Source organism: Macaca mulatta, chromosome 14 (assembly GCF_049350105.2).
Source record: "Macaca mulatta isolate MMU2019108-1 chromosome 14, T2T-MMU8v2.0, whole genome shotgun sequence".
Lineage (NCBI taxonomy): Eukaryota > Metazoa > Chordata > Mammalia > Primates > Cercopithecidae > Macaca > Macaca mulatta.
This window is the reverse complement of record NC_133419.1, coordinates 102,853,715-102,873,376: the sequence shown is the minus strand read 5'-3', so window position 1 is coordinate 102,873,376 and position 19,662 is coordinate 102,853,715. Positions and strand designations below refer to the sequence as shown.

The window sequence follows — 19,662 nt, the reverse complement described above, 5'->3', positions numbered from 1 at the left end:
CCAACAAGGTGTGGCAGAAAGAACATGGGTTTTGGAACCAGATAAACCTGAGTTTGAATCTTGATTCTCTCACTGTAGGTAGCTATGTGGCCTTGGGTAAGTTTAACTTCTTTAAGCCTCCAGTTTCTCATCTGTAAAATGGAGACAAAAATACCCATGGTTTGGGTGACTGGTCAGATTAAATAAAAAAACATATTCACAAAATCTGGTACATGGTAGGCATTCAACATGTTAATGCATTTCTCACTGCATCAAGTGTTTCAAAACTAATTATGGGGAGGAACCAAAATTTAGTAGTGTTATTAATAAAAGACCACATAACATGTTTTCTTAAAACTGTTAATTTCTAATTTTGATTCATTACCTTTTTAAAATTTTTTTTAAATTTTGAGGCCGGGTCTCACACTGTCACCCAGGCTGGTGTGCAGTGGCGACACACAGCTCACCGCAGCCTCAACCTCCCAGGTTCAAGTAATCCTCCTGGGTTTAAGTAATCCTCTTGCCTCAGGCCCCAAGGAGCTGGGACTACAGGTGCATGCCACCATGCCTGGTTAACTTTTGTATTTTTTGTAGAGACAGGGTTGCCCAGGCTGGTCACGAACTCCTGAGCTCAAGCCATCTGCCCACCTCGGCCTGCAAAGTGCTGGGATTACAGGCATGAGCCAACGGCCCTGGCTTGATTCATGACATTTTAATGAAAAATTTCATGTTTTTTCTGTATGCCAAAATGCCATGTATGAAATTTGGAAGAATCGATGTAATTGTACAGCCATAGGAAGGCCTCCCTTCACCATACAAAAAGGTAACCTTTGCTCTATTGCTGCCACCAAGGGCCATTTTGTGGGATGTGATAACTTTAGGAATATTTATTACACTGAAATGGGCAATTAAAAAATCAAAATATGCCATACTTTATAAACATCTTATCAGTAAGTTAGAGGTTTAATAAAGAGGTTTAATAAACAGAAATTTTATTTAACATATATTTCAACATGGAATCTATAAATTACAAAGGAGCACTGTGAATTCTGCGGAAAAATGTTTGTTTGCTCTACTCACAAGCTTCATCCTTGTGGCATGTATTCAGAGCTAGGTTATGTCCTGCTTTTTGTTCAGGCAGGCATAATGTCTTTCATGGTATTCTCAGAACTTTGTTAAACTTCACTGCTTTGTTAAATGTTCACAGCTCTGTTAAACTTCACTGCTCACAAAATCTGAGTTAGGACAAATGTTCACAGGGGTTGTTGCTCACATGTTTTCCTATGGCTGGTTTTGACAAAATAGTATGCATCTAGTCCTAGAGAAGTACATGAAAGGTCTTCTTAGACGGATTCTGCTGGAATTTATCTCTTGTCTCTGCAGCTGCTGGTTCTATCTTCTCTCTTCTCCTGGAAATCAGAAAGAAGAAACAAGCATGCAAACACATGCTGAAACGGTGCAGCCACAAACTAGGCTGCTATGTCAAATAGTGGCATATTCAATACATCCTCACATCATTCTCTCAGGTAATGGTTTTAAGGTTGGAGAGGACTTTACAGATTATTTACCTCAACCCTTATGTTATTTTCATCAGTACCTTTCTACTCTAAAAGATAAAATTCCCATTTTGAAAATGTCCAATTTTACAATTTCATTAAAAATTCAGGGTTCAGGCTGGGCGCAGTGGCTCACGCTTGTAATCCCAGCACTTTGGGAGGCTGAGGTGGGCAGATCACGAAGTCAGGAGTTCAAGACCAGCCTGGCCAATATGGTAAAACCCTGTCTCTACTGAAAATACAAAAATTAGCTGGGTGTGGTGGCATGTGCCTGTAATCCCAGCTGCTCGGGAGGCTGAGGCAGGAGAATCACTTGAACCTGGGAGGCAGAGGTTGCAGTGAGTCCAGATCGCTCCACTGTACTCCAGCCTGGGTGACAGAGCAAGATTCTGTCTCAAAATAATAATAATAATAATAAAATAAAATAAAAAAATTCAGGGTTCAAAGTGAAATGATAAATTCTAATTTATTTGCACCTGCATTTAAAGCTCTTTATTTAAAATTTTCTTCTAGATAAATTCTGTTACCAATAAATCTCTATAGTGTTGTATAGCAGAAACGGGAGTTCTTGTGAAAACAATGTCCAACGGAACTAATGATGAAAGGGCCTGGAACCCACATAGTTAGGCACGTCAGAAGGAAACCTGTGGGCACGTTAGCCCTGCGTCCCTGTCCAGTTGTCTCTCTCCCTTTGTAAGGAATCTGTTTCATTTAGTCCCGGGAAGTTATTTTCTCCTTTTCAGTCTCTGAAATAATATTCATTTGGCTAACTCTGAAGCTTTTCTCAGAATTCAGAATGTGGTTCATCTCCTATATGTTCATATGCCTGTGAAGTTAGCACTTTTTACACTGATTTATAAGAGGCCGCTTATTTTTATGTTTCCTTTATCAGACTGTACCCATCAGGAAAACAAAGCCATTATAAGAATTGTAGGACTAAGGTATTTATTACAGGAATTACATTTGCCAAATATAGGAGCTGGGAAAATGAGGGTCTGGAAAAGGAAAATTGAAGGATCAGAGTATATGGGGCAAGGGATAAAAATGTAGCCTGCTCTACTGTGGCGTGCCAGTCAGGATCGGAGAAAGGATGACTAAGCAGGCTGTTTGAAACACTGGTGTGGGAAACAAATGGAAGCGTGCAGGGAAATCTGATAACCCGAGCATGCCCAAGCTGCTGAAGTGGAACTATGACGGGGAGCTTGCTGGGGAAATCTACGGAAACTGCCGAATGTGGAACGACTCTGCTTTTCTGAAGCTACTGTCTTCAGGTCCGCAGCCCAGTGCCTGGTGGTGGGCCTGGGGCTGCTGTTGGCCAGCAGGGCCTGTAGTCATGAAGATGCTATAGAGTAGAGAGGAGTGAGCTGCTGGGCACCTTTGTATTTGTCCATCACTGACTAACCATGATCAAGATCTTCCAACAATAATGGCTTCTGGTCACTTTTGCCTTCTTTTGTGGCCAAAATTTCTAACCTAGAAATGTGAATCCTAGCCTTAGCAAAGTTGGCTATCTTGTGCTCATGATGTATTCTTAGAATGTAGCAAAGTTTCTGGCACATAGACAGCACTTAATATTTAATAAACGAAAGAAGAAATGGAAGACCATTTATACGCTGCAAATGAGAAGCAAAGCAAAATTTGTCACTGAGACATGAAAGTGTTTCATAAATCTCTTTCTTGACTATAACAGTTAATTCAACATTTATGTAGTACTGCTGTTTTATTGATAGATTGGTGACTAAGAGAAGTCCAGCAAAAGAAGAATTTGTCACTGTATGTCCAGTACTGTCAATGGGAGAGGGTACTCGGATTGACTCCTTCACTGGCTTTCCTCATCAGTGCAGGCTACACTTTGATCCCCTTCCCCAAGAACTCCCAGATGGACAAAGGACAGGGGAACAAGAAGGTAGGTGACTTTCTTGTTTGTCATCACTGTTTCTAGACCAGTGTTTCTCATCCTTTGCTTCCCATTCGAATTCTTCAGCGAGCTTAGAAATATCTAAATGCTGAAGCTGCTCTCAGGTGCGACCCAGGCATCAATATTTTTTAAAGTTCTCCATGTGATTCCAATGTGTATCCACGTTTATGTTTCTATGTGAAGTTAGTGCTTCGCATACAACTAACTTGTGTTTCACAGTTAGCTAGCAGCATTGGTATTACCTACTCACATCCCAGACCTACTACATTAGAAAATGTATTTACCAAGATCTGTAGGTGGTACAAAGTACACTAAAGTTTAAAAAGTGCTGTTTCAGACCATTTTTACCAGAACCCAGTGCCAAGGCAAAAAATAAAAAAAAGATTCAGTAACGTCTAGTTTTAACACTGCATGTTCTCACTCATAAGTGGGAGTTGAACAATGAGAACACATGGACACAGGGAGGGGAACATCACATACCAGGGCCTGTCAAGGGGTGGGGAGCTAGGGGAGGGAGAGCATTAGCGGAAATACCTAATGTAGTTGACAGGTTGATGGGTGCAGCAACCCACCATGGCACGTGTATACCTATGTAACAAACCTGCATGTTCTGTACATGTATCCCAGAACTTAACATATAATTTAAAAAAAAAAAAAAACTCTCAAGACAGAAGAGATATGGATCCTTAATGATGTACACTTCTTAGCAGTTTTTCAATTAGGATACACATCTAAAATTATTTGAAGATTGGTACATTAATACCTGTTTCTGCTCCCAGGACTGATGAAAATACTCTGAATATAAAAATGTTCATATTCTGTAGACAGCCCAGAAATAATGCTGCACTCCTATAACCATCTGATCTTCAACAAAGTTGACAAAAACAAGCAATGGGGAAAGGATTCCCTATTCAATTAATGGTGCCGGGATAAGTGGCTAGCCATGTGCAGAAGACTGAAGCCGGACCCCTTCCTTATGCCATATACAAAAATCAACTCAAGATGGATTACATACTTAAATAAAGCCTAAAACTATAAAAACCCTGGAAGATAACCTAGGAAACCCCATTCTGGACATAGGCCCCAGTAAAGATTTCATGATGAAGACACCAAACGCAATCGCAAGAAAAGCAAACATTGACAAATGGAACCTAACTAAAGAGCTTCTGCACAGCAAAATAAACCATCAACAGAGTAAACACACAACCTACAGAATGGGAGACAATATTTGCAAACTACACATCTGACAAAGTTCTAACATCCAGAATCTTTTTAAAAAATCTTTTTGAGATAGAGTTTTGCTCTTGTCACCCAGGCTGGAGTGCAATGGCGTAATCTCGGCTCACTGCAACCTCCACCTCCCAGGTTCAAGCGATTCTCCTGCCTCAGCCTCCTGAGTATTTGAGAATACAGGTGCACACCACCACGCCCGGCTAATTTTTTGTATTTTTAGTAGAGACAGGGTTTCACCATGTTGGCCAGGCTGGTCTCAATCTACTGACCTCAGGTGATCCACCAGCCTCAGCCTCCCAAAGTGCTGGGATTACAGGCGTGAGCCACCGTGCCTGGTCTAATATTGAGAATCTATAAGGAACCTAAAACAAATTAACAAGCAAAAAACAACCCCATTAAAACGTGGGCAAAGAACATGAACAGACATTTTTCAAAGGACGACATACATGTGGCCAACAAGCATATGAAAAAAATTCAACATCACTAATCATTTGAAAAATGCAAATCAAAACCACAATGAGACAGCATCTCACACCAGTGAGAATGGCTATTATTAAAAAGTAAAAAAATAGCAGATCCTGGTGAGGCTGCGGAGAAAAGGGAATGCTTATACACTGTTCGTGGGAATGTAAATTACTTCAGTTATCGTGGAAAGCAGTGTGGCGATTTCTTAAAGAACTTAAAACAGAAGTACCATTCAACCCAGCAGTCCTATTATTGGGTATACACACTGAAGGAATGCAAATCATTCTATCTTAAAGACATGCAGGGGTATGTTCATTGCAGCACTATTCACAAAAACATGGAATCAACTTAAATGCCCATCAATCGTAGACTGGATAGAGAAAAATGTGGTATATGTAAACCATAGAATACTATGCAGCCATAAAAAAGACCAAGATCATGTCCTTGGCAGCAACATGGATAGAGCTGGAGGCCATAATCCTAAGTAAACTAATACACGAACAGAAAACCAAATACCACACGTTCTCACTTATACGTGGGAGCTAAACATTGAGTACACATGAACACAAAAACAGGAACAACAGACACTGGGGCCCAATTGAGGCCATGGAGGATGGGAGGAAGGAGAGGACTGAAAAACTACCTATCAGGTACTCTGCTTATTACCTGGGTGATGAAATAATCTATAAATGAAACCCCTGCGATACACAATTTACCTATTTAACAAACCTGCACATGTACCCCTGAGCCTAAACGTTAAAAAAAAATCGTCATATTTTGACCTTTCACTTTTTTTTTTTTTTTTTTTTGAGATAGAGTCTCGCTCTGTCACCCAGCCTGGAGTGCAGTGGCTGGATCTCAGCTCACTGCAAGCTCCACCTCCCGGGTTTATGCCATTCTCCTGCCTCAGCCTCCCGAGTAGCTGGGACTACAGGCGCCCGCCACCTCGCCCGGCTAGTTTTTTGTATTTTTTAGTAGAGACGGGGTTTCACCGGGTTAGCCAGGATGGTCTCGATCTCCTGACCTCGTGATCCGCCCGTCTCAGCCTCCCAAAGTGCTGGGATTACAGGCTTGAGCCACCGCGCCTGGCCCACATTTTTTTAAAATGAGAGGATATTTGCATAATTCTAACAAACAGTCTTATAATAAAAAGCTGATTGAGGAGAAAACCTCTATAAACCAATCCCAAGAAATATTAATATTAATACAGGGTTCTTACCTGTATTGATATGTACATAAAATCAGAAGTTTCCTAGAAAAAGAAAAAAAGAGCTTCTTCAAATACTTACCAGAAGTGGTATTATTTGTAAAGTATTTTTTTTGATGGATGAGTTTTTGCAAATGGATTCTTGTATATCTGAAATAATTATACCACAATACCAAAATAATTTAGTTACATATACAGAAATAGAAGAATGACTAAAGAATCAATTATTAAATTCTGATGTATCCAAATATTCAAAATTGAGTAAGAAACTTTTTTCTATCGCCCCCTAGAAATAGTCTTTATACTTATATTAGGTCCAAAAATGGAAGTAATTTGATTATAAACAATTATATAAAGCTTATGTTGATAAAAGAGAATTCCTAATACTTTTACTATTATATAACAATCTTCATTCAAATATTATGTTTTTTTTCTTTTTTTTTTTTAATCAAAAATATTAATTTTGGCCGGGCGCGGTGGCTCAAGCCTGTAATCCCAGCACTTTGGGAGGCCGAGACAGGCGGATCACGAGGTCAGGAGATCGAGACCATCCTGGCTAACACGGTGAAACCCCGTCTCTATTAAAAAATACAAAAAACTAGCCGGGCGAGGTGGCGGGCACCTGTAGTCCCAGCTACTTGGGATGCTGAGGCAGGAGAATGGCATGAACCCGGGAGGTGGAGCTTGCAGTGAGCTGAGATCCGGCCACTGCACTCCAGCCTGGGCAACAGAGCGAGACTCCGTCTCAAAAAAAGAAATAAAAATAAAAATATTAATTTCATCCTTGGAGCTTCTCAGAAAAAAAGAGATGTTTATTTAGTTATTGAGGCATAAAAAATTGAGTAACTTGGTTCCCTTTTCAATTTTTAGATTTTTGTCTATATAACAGCAAGCATCTGAGCAAAAGAAAAATAATTCATGCAGAATCTTTTACAGGAAACATTTAAATATGTGGAAGTATCAAATAAAAATTTAAAAATTCTCCAATTATTGACTTAAATTTTTTTCTTTATCTGCATAATTTTACATCTTAAACTCATAGCCTTAGTTCATGATTGTAGCTCCCTTTTTATTAACATATTATTTTAAAATTTAGTTTTAATTTAAAAATACAGAGTATATAAAACATATATGCATATTTTAATTAATACTTATAAAGCTAATGTCTGTGTAACCACCTAGATTAAGAAATTTGAACATTATCACTACCTTGGAAGCTTCCTGTCACTTCCTGCCTACACAATGCCCTATGGATTTCATTTCCTTCCCTCACTCAAAGAGGTAACCAACTGACTATACTGGTTTCTTTGTGATTTTAGCACATATTAATTGCAAGCATGCAAAATAATATCGTTTAGTTTTATCTGTTTTTAGACTTCATACAAATAGAATTGTACTGTCTTTATTCTCCTGTGATTTACCTTTTTTGCCCCAAATTATAAATTTTTAGATTCATCAATGATGATGTGTGTAGCTGTAGTTTGTTTATTTTCTTTTTGTTTTTTCTGTTGCTGTTTCAGTTTGGAAAATTTTTTGTTGACCTATATTCAAGTTCACTGATTCGTCAGTGGTGTCTTGAGTCTAATGATGAACACATATAAAACATTTTCCATTTCTGTTACTTTTCTTTCTCACACATCTGTCTCTCATAGTTTTCACCTCTCTGCTGAAATTCTCCATCTGTTCACGCACGTTGTCTATCTCTCTCGTGTTGTTCATCTTTCCCACTATAACCTTTAGCATATTAGTCATAGTTAATTTAAGTTACTTGATAGTTCCAACATCTTGGTCATCTTTGCATCTTATTCATTGATTGCTTTGTCCCTTGATAGTGTTTTTTTCTGTTGTTCTTTTGGTATGTCTCATAATTTTTGACTGAATGCTGGACATGATTTTTGGAATACTAGGAACCGAGGTAGATAGTATTTGTGTCTTGAAATGAGTATATGCACTTCTGCCACTTCTGCTAGGTCACTGGAGGGTATGTGTGTGTGTAGGTGTGTGCAGTGTGTATGTGTAGATGTTTAAAACCTTAGTAGGGAATTTGAGCTTTTTTTTTTGAGACAGGGTCTCCCTCTGTTGCCCAAGCTGGAGTGCAGTGCTGTGATCACGGCTCATTGCAGCCTTGACCTCCTTGGGCTCAGGTTATCCTCCCACTTCAGCCTCTGGAGTAGCTGGGACCACAGGCCTGTGCCACCATGCCTGACTAATTTTTTTTGAATTTTTTGTAGATACAGGGTTTCACCATGTTGCCCAGCTGGTCTCAAACTCCTGGGCTCAAGCGATCTGCCTGCCTCAGCCTCCCTGAGTGGGTTTGGGTTTTGTTGTTGCTGTAGCCAACTACAGTGCATTACTAACATTACTAATTTCAAATTCCATTAGTGTTACTCTGTACTTATGCAGGGGTCTTGGAGAGTCCCCCCACCTCTTGAAATGTTCCTGTTCTGCCCTCATGTTTTGGCCTTCCTATATGTGTGTACAGGAGAAGGGATCTCTCTCTATGCCCTTGCCTGTCTCCCAGTAGTAGATTTAGTTGTTACTTGGTACTTGCTGGTCTGGTGGTGGGGAAGTAGGGTAATTTTTCTGTTGCCCTGGTCCAGGCTCAGTCTTAAGCAGACCCTGTGTGCCCCCTCTTTCTCCTGCTCCTCCTTCCCATGACAGTTAACTTTGCCTTGTATCTTTGGCAGATTTTGTGTAAGAGAATTTTAGACCCCTCCTCTAACAGTAGGATACCTCTAATGGTTTTGGCCCAGGAATGTTTCTTGCTCCTCTCCCAGGGGTAGAGGCTTTTTTCCCTTTACTTTTTCCCTATCCCCAGTACGTCTTCACCTGTGCCTTGAGAGCAATCAAGAAGGTATGCGGCCTCTGTCCCAGATGGCCTTTATTCTGCAGGGGGCAAGGTTCTGTATGGGGGGCGCTTCATGCCTTTCCTACAGCAGTGGCTGCTGCCCTTTGTCAGGCCTGCACTACTGAGGAAGGGTTTCTCTTGTCCCCTGTTCTGCCTCCTATTTTCCTCATGAACACTCAATGTAGATCCATGGAGAAGAATCTGAGTAGGTGTGAAGTTCCCTTGTGCCTATGGCTCCCAGAGGTTCTACATCCTCACAGTAGTCCACATTCATCTTTTAGCAATCTGTTGAAAATTTAAACAGAATTTCTAAGATCAGCTTGATGGAACCCGACATTTCCCTCTCTCATATTCTCCCATGGGTGAGAAAATGTTCACGACCTGTCTCTCTTTAGATGTTTATGTGTTTTCTTGGATGCTAGGCTACTTGGTTGTGAGGCGACCTCAGCTCTCTAATTGGCTCAAGAAAAGTTATACTTTTGCCATTTATCTTTTATTGTTCTTCGAATGGGATTGATACATTCTGGCCTTCTGCATTTTAGGAGGAAATATGTGTGTGGTTCTGAACCATAGGTGATTTTTGCCACCCAGGGGATATTTGGTAAAGTCTAGGAGCACTTGTCATGATAGGGAAGTGCTATGGCATCTAGTGGGTAGAGGCCAGAGATGCTGCTAAACATGTTACAATGCACTAGACAGTCTCCCACAATAAAGCATTATCCAGCTCAAAATGTCAACGGTGCTGAGGTAGAGAAAACCTGATAGATACACAAAGTATTTCTATTGTTGTTCAGATCTAAATATTTAGAAATTCCTATTATTTTTTTTTCTTCAGAATCATGATTTATTTAGAAACTTGTTTCTTAATGGTTATCTTTTAGTTAGTAGATTTTAGGTAAATTGCATTGTGGTTAGAGGATGTGGGCTGTGTGACTCCGATCCTTTGAAACGTGTTAAGGCTTGTTTCATGGTCTTATATATGATTCATTTTATAAAGATTGTATGTTCACTTACAAAGAACATGTCCCTTTGATCAGTTTTGTTAATCATATTTAATTTTTATACATCTATTTGATTTTTAAAATCTATTTGTTCTATCAATTACTAACAATGGTATGTTAAAATCACCTACGATGGTTAAAATTATTTTATATATTTTGAGGCTGTGTTCTTAAGTGCATATAAAAATCTTATGTATTTCTTCTGAAGTAAGACTTTGCTCATCATAAAGTGATTTTTTTTTTTTTTGAGACGGAGTCTCGCTCTGTTGCCCACTTGGAGTGCAGTAGCGCGATCTCGGCTCACTGCAACCTCCACCTCCCAGGTTCAAGCGATTCTCCTGCCTCAGCCTCCTGAGTAGCTGGGACTACAGGCACGCACCAACACACTCAGATAATTATTGTATTTTTAGTAGAAACGGGCTTTCACCGTGTTGGCCAGGATGGTCTCGATCTCTTGACCTTGTGATCTGCCTGCTTCGGCCTCCCAAAGTGCTGGGATTACAGGAGTGAGCCACTGCACCTGGCCCAAAGTGATACTTTTTATGTCTAATAATGCTTTCTATTTAAAAGTGAATCAAAACCAGCTTTCCTTTGGTTAAAACTTGCTTGGCATACCTTTTCCATCTTTTTTTGCTTTCAGTTTTTTAATATCCTTATGTTTTAAATATATTGTTTATAAACAGAATATAGTTTCAACGTAAAGTTCCATTTAACAACCTCTTTCAACTGTACCACTTACTACATTTACAATTATTGTAAATATACTCCTACATATAATCTTACAGTATTTCTTCTATGTTTATTTTTCTCTCCTTTGTTGCTTTATTTCAGATTGATTTGTCAGCTTTTATGTGCCACTTTTCCTTCTCTACCAGATTGGAAGTTGTATATTACATTTCTAGTTCTTTAGTTGTGACTCTAGTAATTATCACAGGCATACTTCAGTTATCAATATCTAACTTTAATCTAGGACTTTACCCAATTCCCTAACAATATAAACATCCTACTATACTTTAACTCCATTTATGCCCTCTCAACTTATGTACTATTATTGATAGGTATTTTAATTCTAACCTTTTTATCTCTGAAACATATACTACTTTATTATATTTATTGTTTTATGCAGTGTTTGTTGAAATTTACTCTCTCAGACTGTCCATCTGAGGTTAACTGCACTTTCTGCCTGGTGAAGTGCGGTGAGAATTTTCTTTAGCAAGTCTGCTGTTAACAAAGTCTCTTGGTTTTTGTCTGAACATATTTTTAATTCACCCCTCTTCTTGAGAGACATTTTCATGTTAAGAAGGTATTAAATGGCTGGGCGTGGTGGCTCACGCCTATAATCCCAGCACTTTGGGAGGCTGAGGAGAGTGGATCATGAGGTCAAGAGATCGAGACCATCCTGGCTAACACGGTGAAACCCCCTCTCTACTAAAAAATACAAAAAATTAGCCAGGCGTGGCAGCGGGCGCCTGTAGTCCCAGCTACTCGGGAGGCTGAGGCAGGAGAATGGCATGAACCTGGGAGGTGGAGCTTACAGTGAGCTGAGATGGAACCATTGCACTCCAGCCTGGGCGACAGAGCGAGACTCCATCTCAAAAAAAAGAAGGTATTAAATTTGAAAGTTACTTTCTCTCAGCACATTAGACATGTTATCAATATCTTCTGAGTTTTTTTCATTGTTTTCTGCCTTTTTTGTTGCTGATTAAAATTAACTGTGATGTATCTTGTGGTAATTTCTTTTTATTTATTCTGAAATACGTTGGGTTGTTGAACTTGTAGGTTGGTATTGTTCATCAAATTGGAAAAGTTGTCAACCATTATCACTTTAGATATTGTTTCTGGCCTTTCAGGCTTTTTAATTTACTCTTTTGTGTCTCTTAAGCTCTATATCATATTTTCCATCTCTTTGTCTCTCTAAGATATATTGTGGATAAATTTCTTTGATTCGTGTTCTAGTTTACTAATTCTCTCTTCGGATGTCTGTAATCTGGTGGTTAACCCATCTACTAAATTTTATGTTTCAATTATTATATTTTCAATTTCCAGGCATTCTATTTGGGCCCTTTTTCAAATCTGTTTGTTCTTTCTTTATAGTTTCTTATTCCCTGCATGTTTAAGTTTAAAAATGACTGCATTTTTGCATTTTTTTTTTTTTTTTTTTTGAGACGGAGTCTCACGCTGTTGCCCAGGCTGGAGTGCAGTGGCGCGATCTCGGCTCACTGCAAGCTCCGCCTCCCGGGTTCCCGCCATTCTCCTGCCTCAGCTTCCTGAGTAGCTGGGACTACAGGCGCCCGCCACCGCGCCTGGCTAATTTTTTTTTGTATTTTTAGTAGAGACGGGGTTTCACTGTGGTCTCGATCTCCTGACCTTGTGATCCGCCCGCCTCGGCCTCCCAAAGTGCTGGGATTACAGGCTTGAGCCACCGCGCCCGGCCGAAAGCTTTTTTTTTTTTTTTAGGAAAAATTCCCTCTTCCTGTGCTGCCTCCTGTGTGTGTGCATGTGTGGTGCTGCCTCCTCTGTGTGTGCATGTGTGGTGCTGCCTCCTGTGTGTGTGCATGTGTGGTGCTGCCTCCTGTGTGTGTGCATGTGTGGTGCTGCCTCCTCTGTGTGTGCATGTGTGGTGCAGAGCTCGTTGGGTGGCCCAGCTTTATGATGAAAAGATCTTCTATGAGACTACTCATCTTGAGTAGGCCTGTTCCCTTTTTCCTATGAGGCCATGGAAAGCAAAGTTCAATTTCACTCCATGAGTTAAATATCCTCAGGACAAGAGCTAGCTGCAGCACTCTTCTTATTTTTTGAGTTCTTGTCTACATTTAGTTCTTGGTCTTAAGCATTTCTTACATTCTTACTAGATCATCACTATATTGCAGATTTAAAAAATACTTAATCAAGCATTTATGGTTGTTTTGATGGATGGTCAGTATAGGTACGTAGCCTGTCCATTGCTGAAACAGAAGTCTATTCATATATTCCAAAAAGACGGGTAAGTCTGCCAAATAAGTTGACATCATCACAAATGATATGGCATACTTGAACTAGTATTCAAATATGTTCTGAATGGTTATACACTCAATTAAGTCATATGGATACATTTTGTATTTTTCCTTTCAATTTTTAAATTAAAGTTTAAATTAAAATTATCTAAGTGAAAAATGCAGTATTTCTTATAAGAGGTGTTCTTCCATACTTACAATGTAGTCTTTCATTGAGATCATTAAGGGACTCTAGGATCTTCTGTTCTTCAGCTGATAGTGTGCAGATGTTGAATTGTTGAGTTTTACTTAAAGGTAGATTTGATTTCTGTATCTGTTTGCTATTCAAGACAGTCAGAATCTCATCCTCCGGCACTGATGCTTTCACTAAGTTTTCAGCCATCAAAAACTCAGAAGTACTATCTGAAACTACAGAAACTTACATCAGTTATTCTTTGATCCCCTTTTGTCTTTGAGATCAGCCCTTATACATACTTACACATACTTAACTGTCTGTATGTATTCATATTACAAACAGAAACCTAGTAAATATCTGCTACTTTGATTTCATCTATCAGGATTCTCTATCTAGCATTTTCCCATCCTTCATTTTTAAAAAAAGGATATTGAAAATGAAAGCAGTGAGTTAATAAAAATTCCCAGAGTATGACTTAACTAAAGAAAAAAATATTTAATGTAGATAGTTTTTGTAATATGTTTATTATTCATTGGTCGTACAAAAAAGATGACAGAGACCGTTTTTATAATAGTAGTTATAATGAATTATAAAAAAGTAAGACACAAAAAAGCTTAAGGAAACATTAGAAACTTTGATGATCAGCTGAACAGAACTGACAGCCTAGAAACAGATCCAGTTAGATATAAGAACATGTGATCAAAGAAGCATCAAAGACTTGACAGAAGGGAAAGATGATTTTATAAATTAGTTGTTGCTTATAAAAGAATCAATTTGGGCTGGGTGCAGTGGCTCATGCCTCTAATCCCAGCACCTTGGAAGGCTGAGGCGGGTAGTTCACTTGAGGTCAGGAGTTCGAGAGCAGCCTGGCCAATGTGGTGAAACCTCGTCTCTACTAAAAATACAAAAATTAGCCAGGTGTTATTGTGGGTGCTTATAATCCCAGCTACTTGGTAGGCTGAGGCAGGAGAAGCACTTGAACCTGGGAGGTGGAGGTTGCAGTGAGCTGAGATTACGCTACTGTGCTCCAGCCTCGGTGACAGACTCTGTCTCAAAAAAAAAAAAAAAAAAAAAAAAATCAATTCGTAGTTTTATTTCCCACTGTTTGTTAAAACAAATTCCAAAGACATTAAAGACAAACTTAAGGAATCAACCCATTAATTAAAGCAACCCTGAAGAAAATGAAACAAATGTTTCTGAATTTCTATATTAGGAAGGTTCTTCGACAAAGCTTAAAAGTAATGGAGAAATCAGTAAAAAAAAAAAAAAGACTAAAACATGTTTATTTAAAGCCAGTCTTCTCTAATATACTTTAAATTTCTGAAGAGCAATACTTTTGTATGTTTTGTTCATTATTATAAATGTTAAGTATTACTTATCCAAAAATGCTTGGGACTAGATGTGTTTCAGGTTTTGGATTTTTTTAGAATTTTGGATATTTGCACATACATGAGACATGTTGGTGATGAGACCTAGGTTTAAACATGAAACTCGGCTGGGTGTGGTGGCTCATGCCTGTAATCCTGGCACTTTGGGAGGCTGAAGTGGGTGGATCACCTGAAGTCAGGAGTTCAAGACCAGCCTGGCCAACATGGTAAAGCCTCGTCTCAACTAAAAATACAAAAATTACCCAGGTGTGGTGGCATACGCCTGCCATCCCAGCTACTTGGGAGGCTGATGCAGGAGAATTGCTTGAACTTGAGAGGTGGAGGTTGCAATGAGCTGAGATTGCACCACTGCACTCTATCCTAGGTGACAGAGTGAGACTCTGTTTCAAAAAAAAAAAAAAAAAAAAAGAAACTCATTTATGTTTCGTATATACCTTATACACACACCTGAGGTAATTTTATGTAACATTTTAAATAATTTTGTCCATGAAACGAAGTTGGTGTATATTGAACCATCAGAAAGCAAAGCTATCACTGTATCAGCAATCTATGTGGATGATCTGTGGTTGTCTGGCATCACTGTTATTCCTGACTCCGAATTTATATCTACTGAAAAGCAATGATGTTCTTACACCTATTCACACATAAGTACTTAACAGTAAAAAATAAGATGCATCCTTCATACCCTGAGAAAATAATGTGTTCAGAGCAACTAAGCACCACAGTAACATCACCAGAATTCCTGTGTCAGCTGTTCAGCAACAGCAACAAGGAACAATGGCAGGCTTCCAACCTTAGGTATTATGTTACATTTTGATCAAATGGTTACTGTACACTGTATTTTCTTTTTTTAGGTGAGAAGAAACATCAGAAGCAGCTGAGGCACAAGGAAGTGGGTCCTCTAGGGATGAGGAAATATTCTGCTAGATGACCTTAAAAACTGTTTCTTCCAGAGTCTTTTGCCTTAACATTTACAATGGTTTTTTTTTTTTTTTTTTTGGTCTTTGATTTTATAAACCGGCATAATTTCTTCTTGTTATGAGTGCATACTGCTCTAGTCGTTCAATAAACCCATCACACATTTTCATCATATTGTCAATTGGCACTTTTTTTTTTTTTTTGCAGTGTTAACAATGTCATTATCATCACTATTATCACAATCATCTTAATTCAGAGCTCTTTTGGCTATTTCACCATTGGTCAATGAAAACACCTGGAGTCTTATTATCGATGTTAATAACCTCTTTGATATCCAGTTCTTCCAGCTTACTGATAGACTCTCAAGGTATATTTTTTGCTTATGTAATGATGTCAGACATCATTTTTTTCTCACTTGACATATGGAATCCTTCAGTCACTACCTTGTTCATCATCATCACTGAATATAGTTGCAGGCCAGAGGTTGTGCCAGGAATGCACAATTGTGTCTTCAGTCCCTGTGTTTCAAGTGTTTGCAACAGCATGTATGGCATCCTTCATGCTAAACTCATTTTGAAAACCTTCTACATCCACACCTCTGTTCACTGTTGCTGGCATGCTGTTCAAGAAAGTGTTTATATACATTTACTCTTCATCTATCTAAGGATACTCTGGTCACACGGCTGAATTAATGAAGTAATATTTGGGGGAAAACACATGGCAAAAACATTATTTTTGATGAGAATTTCAGATGGAGGATGAACAGAACAGTTGTCAAAGAATAACAAAATCTTGCAGTCATCATTCGATCCAGCTTCCCTGATATAAAATGTTTGTGAAACCATGGCTGGGCGCGGTGGCTCAAGCCTGTAATCCCAGCACGTTGGGAGGCCGAGACGGGCAGATCACGAGGTCAGGAGATCAAGACCATCCTGGCTAACACGGTGAAACCCTGTCTCTACTAAAAAAATACAAAAAAAAAAAAAAAAAACTAGCCTGGCGAGGTGGCAGGCGCCTGTAGTCCCAGCTACTCAGGAGGCTGAGGCAGGAGAATGGCGTAAACCCGGGAGGCGGAGCTTGCAGTGAGCTGAGATCTGGCCACTGCACTCCAGCCTGGGTGACAGAGTGAGACTCCGTCTTAAAAAAAAAAAAAAAAAAAGTTTGTGAAACCAATCAGAAAAGATGTCCCTGGTGATCCATGTCCTTTTGTTAGCATATTAATGGACTGGTAAGAAATTCACTCCTTGAAAACAGTGAGGACACAAGATTTTGTCTATCATAGCAAGTTTACACTTAGGCATGACTGAGTCATTAGCACACCCCAGCAGTTATTCTGTTATTCTTAATTCTTATAGGGGCTGTCTCATCAGCTGCAGTCAATGTCTTTCTTGAGTAACAACACCAAGACAGTGATATTTCATCAGCAACATATACTTGTTCTGGTGTCAGATTTTCATCAGTGATGACCTTGGCAAACTCTTCAATTAATTTCTCTGCTGCTTTGTAGAGAAAATTGTGCTGCCTGATCACCATAAATCTTTAAAAATAATGCTGTGTCTTAAATGCTGTGTCTATAACCAGCCTGTTGCATATTCATAGTTCTCTTCAATTTTCAGTTCATCATGATAGATCTTTGCTTGTTTCATGATCAGCATATCATTAAGTGGCACATGTTCACTGCGACGCTGAGGGATCCACTCTTTGACTTCATGGTTGAAATCCTATGCAGAGTTTTTATATTTTGCATTAACTTCTGTTCATCTCTTCCAAAACAGAACTTCAACAGTTTATCCTTCTGTTTCTTCACGTCATATATTGTGGTCTTTCCAACACCATCCTTTTCTATATGACATTTTACACTATGTTGCTCGTCTAGTTTCTCCAACAGTTTGACTTTCTGTGCTATTGATAAACAGAAATGTTTCCTTTTTTTTTAATCACTGCTACCCACAGGGGTATCTTCAGGTCTTTTTTATATTTTCAACAATATCTTTACACCACAAAGCAGAGAAAAAGCAAAAAAATATATATATATATATAGTGAGTAATGCATGTAGGTCTTGGCCCCATGTGGGGCCTTGTGGGGAATCTGCCATTGGTACATATACCATTTTATTACTCCCTGTGAGGATGCTTATATGGGGGAATCCGGGTGTGCATGGAACAGATATAGTGCAGCTGAAGAGGGTTGAGAGGATCTTTTTTCCCCTTGGGGATGCTAAATAAACTGTGTGGCATGAGCCTGTGTTTTAGCTGTTACCTATCACATGAAGTCAGGTGTAAAATTTTCCATTTGTGGTATAATATCAGGGGTCAAAAAACTTTGGACTTTGGAGCATTTTTGATTGGGAAATATTTGGATTAGGGATATTCAACATGTACATCCAATACCTACTTACAAGCAGAAGATTAGCTCTCAATAATCATTTATTGAATGAACAAATAAAAATTAAAACTTATGTGAAAATACAATATAAGTAGAATAACATGCAAATAGTAAAGTAGTGAAAACATCTTCAACTAATATAAGAATTAGAATCCTTGATAGCTAAAGAATTTGCAGACATTAGTAAGAAAATTTCAAACTCTAATATCTAAGCTAAGAAAAAAGAGTACAAAGAGACAGTTCACCAAAAAATACACAGAAAAGCAATTAAGCATAATATTAATGAAAGGTATAGAAATCAAAACTAACATAATACTATTTTTTTTGTCTATAGCAAATATGAAAAGATTCTACCTCAAGTTGACATACAACACTGGACATATACTACTAGAACAATTTTGAATAATACTTTTCTGGAAAATACTTTAGTAATATATATGAAAAGCCATATCAATGCTTATTTCTTTTGATCCACTATTCATTTAATACACAGAGTTTAATTCAATAAATATTTACTGGGTGGCATTTACATGTCAGTTACTGTAATTTTAATTCTGGAAATCTAACCTACAGAAATAAGTAAAAATCACAAAATAACTTGATGTAGAAAGATGTTCAATACATTATTATTTAGAATAAAGAAACACTGACAATGACCTAGATGTGCAGAGGTGAGGAGAGTTCAGGTTCTAAATGGTGGTTTAACAATTACATAATACATTAGCATCTGAGAATAGGCATACAAGAAAAAAAAAATCACTGGGAACAAAGATCAGAGGAAAATGTTTAAACTAAAACGTACCTTCTTCAACATAAGAAGTACCCCTTGTAGTTTGTTTTGGCTCACTTGAACTTAGCTGGGCACTTTGTCCACAATTCTACAAAAATAGAATATTGAATTAAAACATATTTCCATATTTAAAATTCATATGTACATGAACTTTTAAAAAACATTTAATTGCTATATATATTTTCAGCTATAATTGTTCACATAACTTGTATATTACATTTTTTAGAGCTGAATTCAAGAATTATTATAATAAAGAATTTCTATGGTAACAGAATATTATGAATAATGTTTTATGTCCACTAAAAAATTTTCAGGTTATCATATTGTCCTGGATATTTGGAAGAGGTAAAGTGAGTAGGATGGTAATCAAAAGTGCTAATTAGGCCAGCACAGTGGCTCATGCTTATAATCCCAACACTTAGGGAGGCCGAGGTGGGCGGATCACAAGGTCAGGAGATCGAGACCATCCTGGCTAACCTGGTGAAACCCCGTCTCTACTAAAAAATACAAAAAATTAGCCGGGAGAGGTGGCACACACTTGTGGTCCCAGCTACTTGGGAGGCTGAGGCAGGAGAATCACTTGAACCCAGGAGGTGGAGGTTGCAGTGATCTGAGATTGCGCCACTGCACTCCAGCCTGGGCGACAGATCGAGACTCTGTCTGAAATATAAAAGAAGTGCTAATTAAAGAAAAGGTAAGAAATTACCTTAAAGTTTATAACCTAGTTGGTTTATCATTGTAAGCGTGAATCACAACTATTAGCCAAAAGCATCTGACTACAGCTAATGCCAAGGATAGGTAATTA

At 38.5% G+C, this 19,662-nt stretch overlaps 1 protein-coding gene across 3 annotated transcripts in view; it reads right to left on the bottom strand.

The window, feature by feature from the left end:
• Window positions 1-556: 556 nt before the first annotated feature.
• The window catches only part of CEP126 (centrosomal protein 126), a 76,665-nt gene continuing 57,559 nt past the window's right edge, over window positions 557-19,662 (bottom strand). For 2 of the 3 annotated variants that reach the window (XM_015115538.3, XM_001095649.5), the window contains 4 exons: window positions 18,870-18,945; window positions 13,399-13,608; window positions 6,441-6,508; window positions 557-1,388 (listed from right to left, as the gene is read on the bottom strand). In XM_015115538.3, coding sequence (XP_014971024.3) covers window positions 1,344-1,388; window positions 6,441-6,508; window positions 13,399-13,608; window positions 18,870-18,945 — 399 coding nt within the window. In that variant the 3' untranslated portion in view covers window positions 557-1,343. Of the gene's footprint in view, window positions 1,389-6,370; window positions 6,404-6,440; window positions 6,509-13,398; window positions 13,609-18,869; window positions 18,946-19,662 lie in introns of all 3 variants that reach the window. The other variant, XM_015115537.3, reaches the window with a different exon arrangement.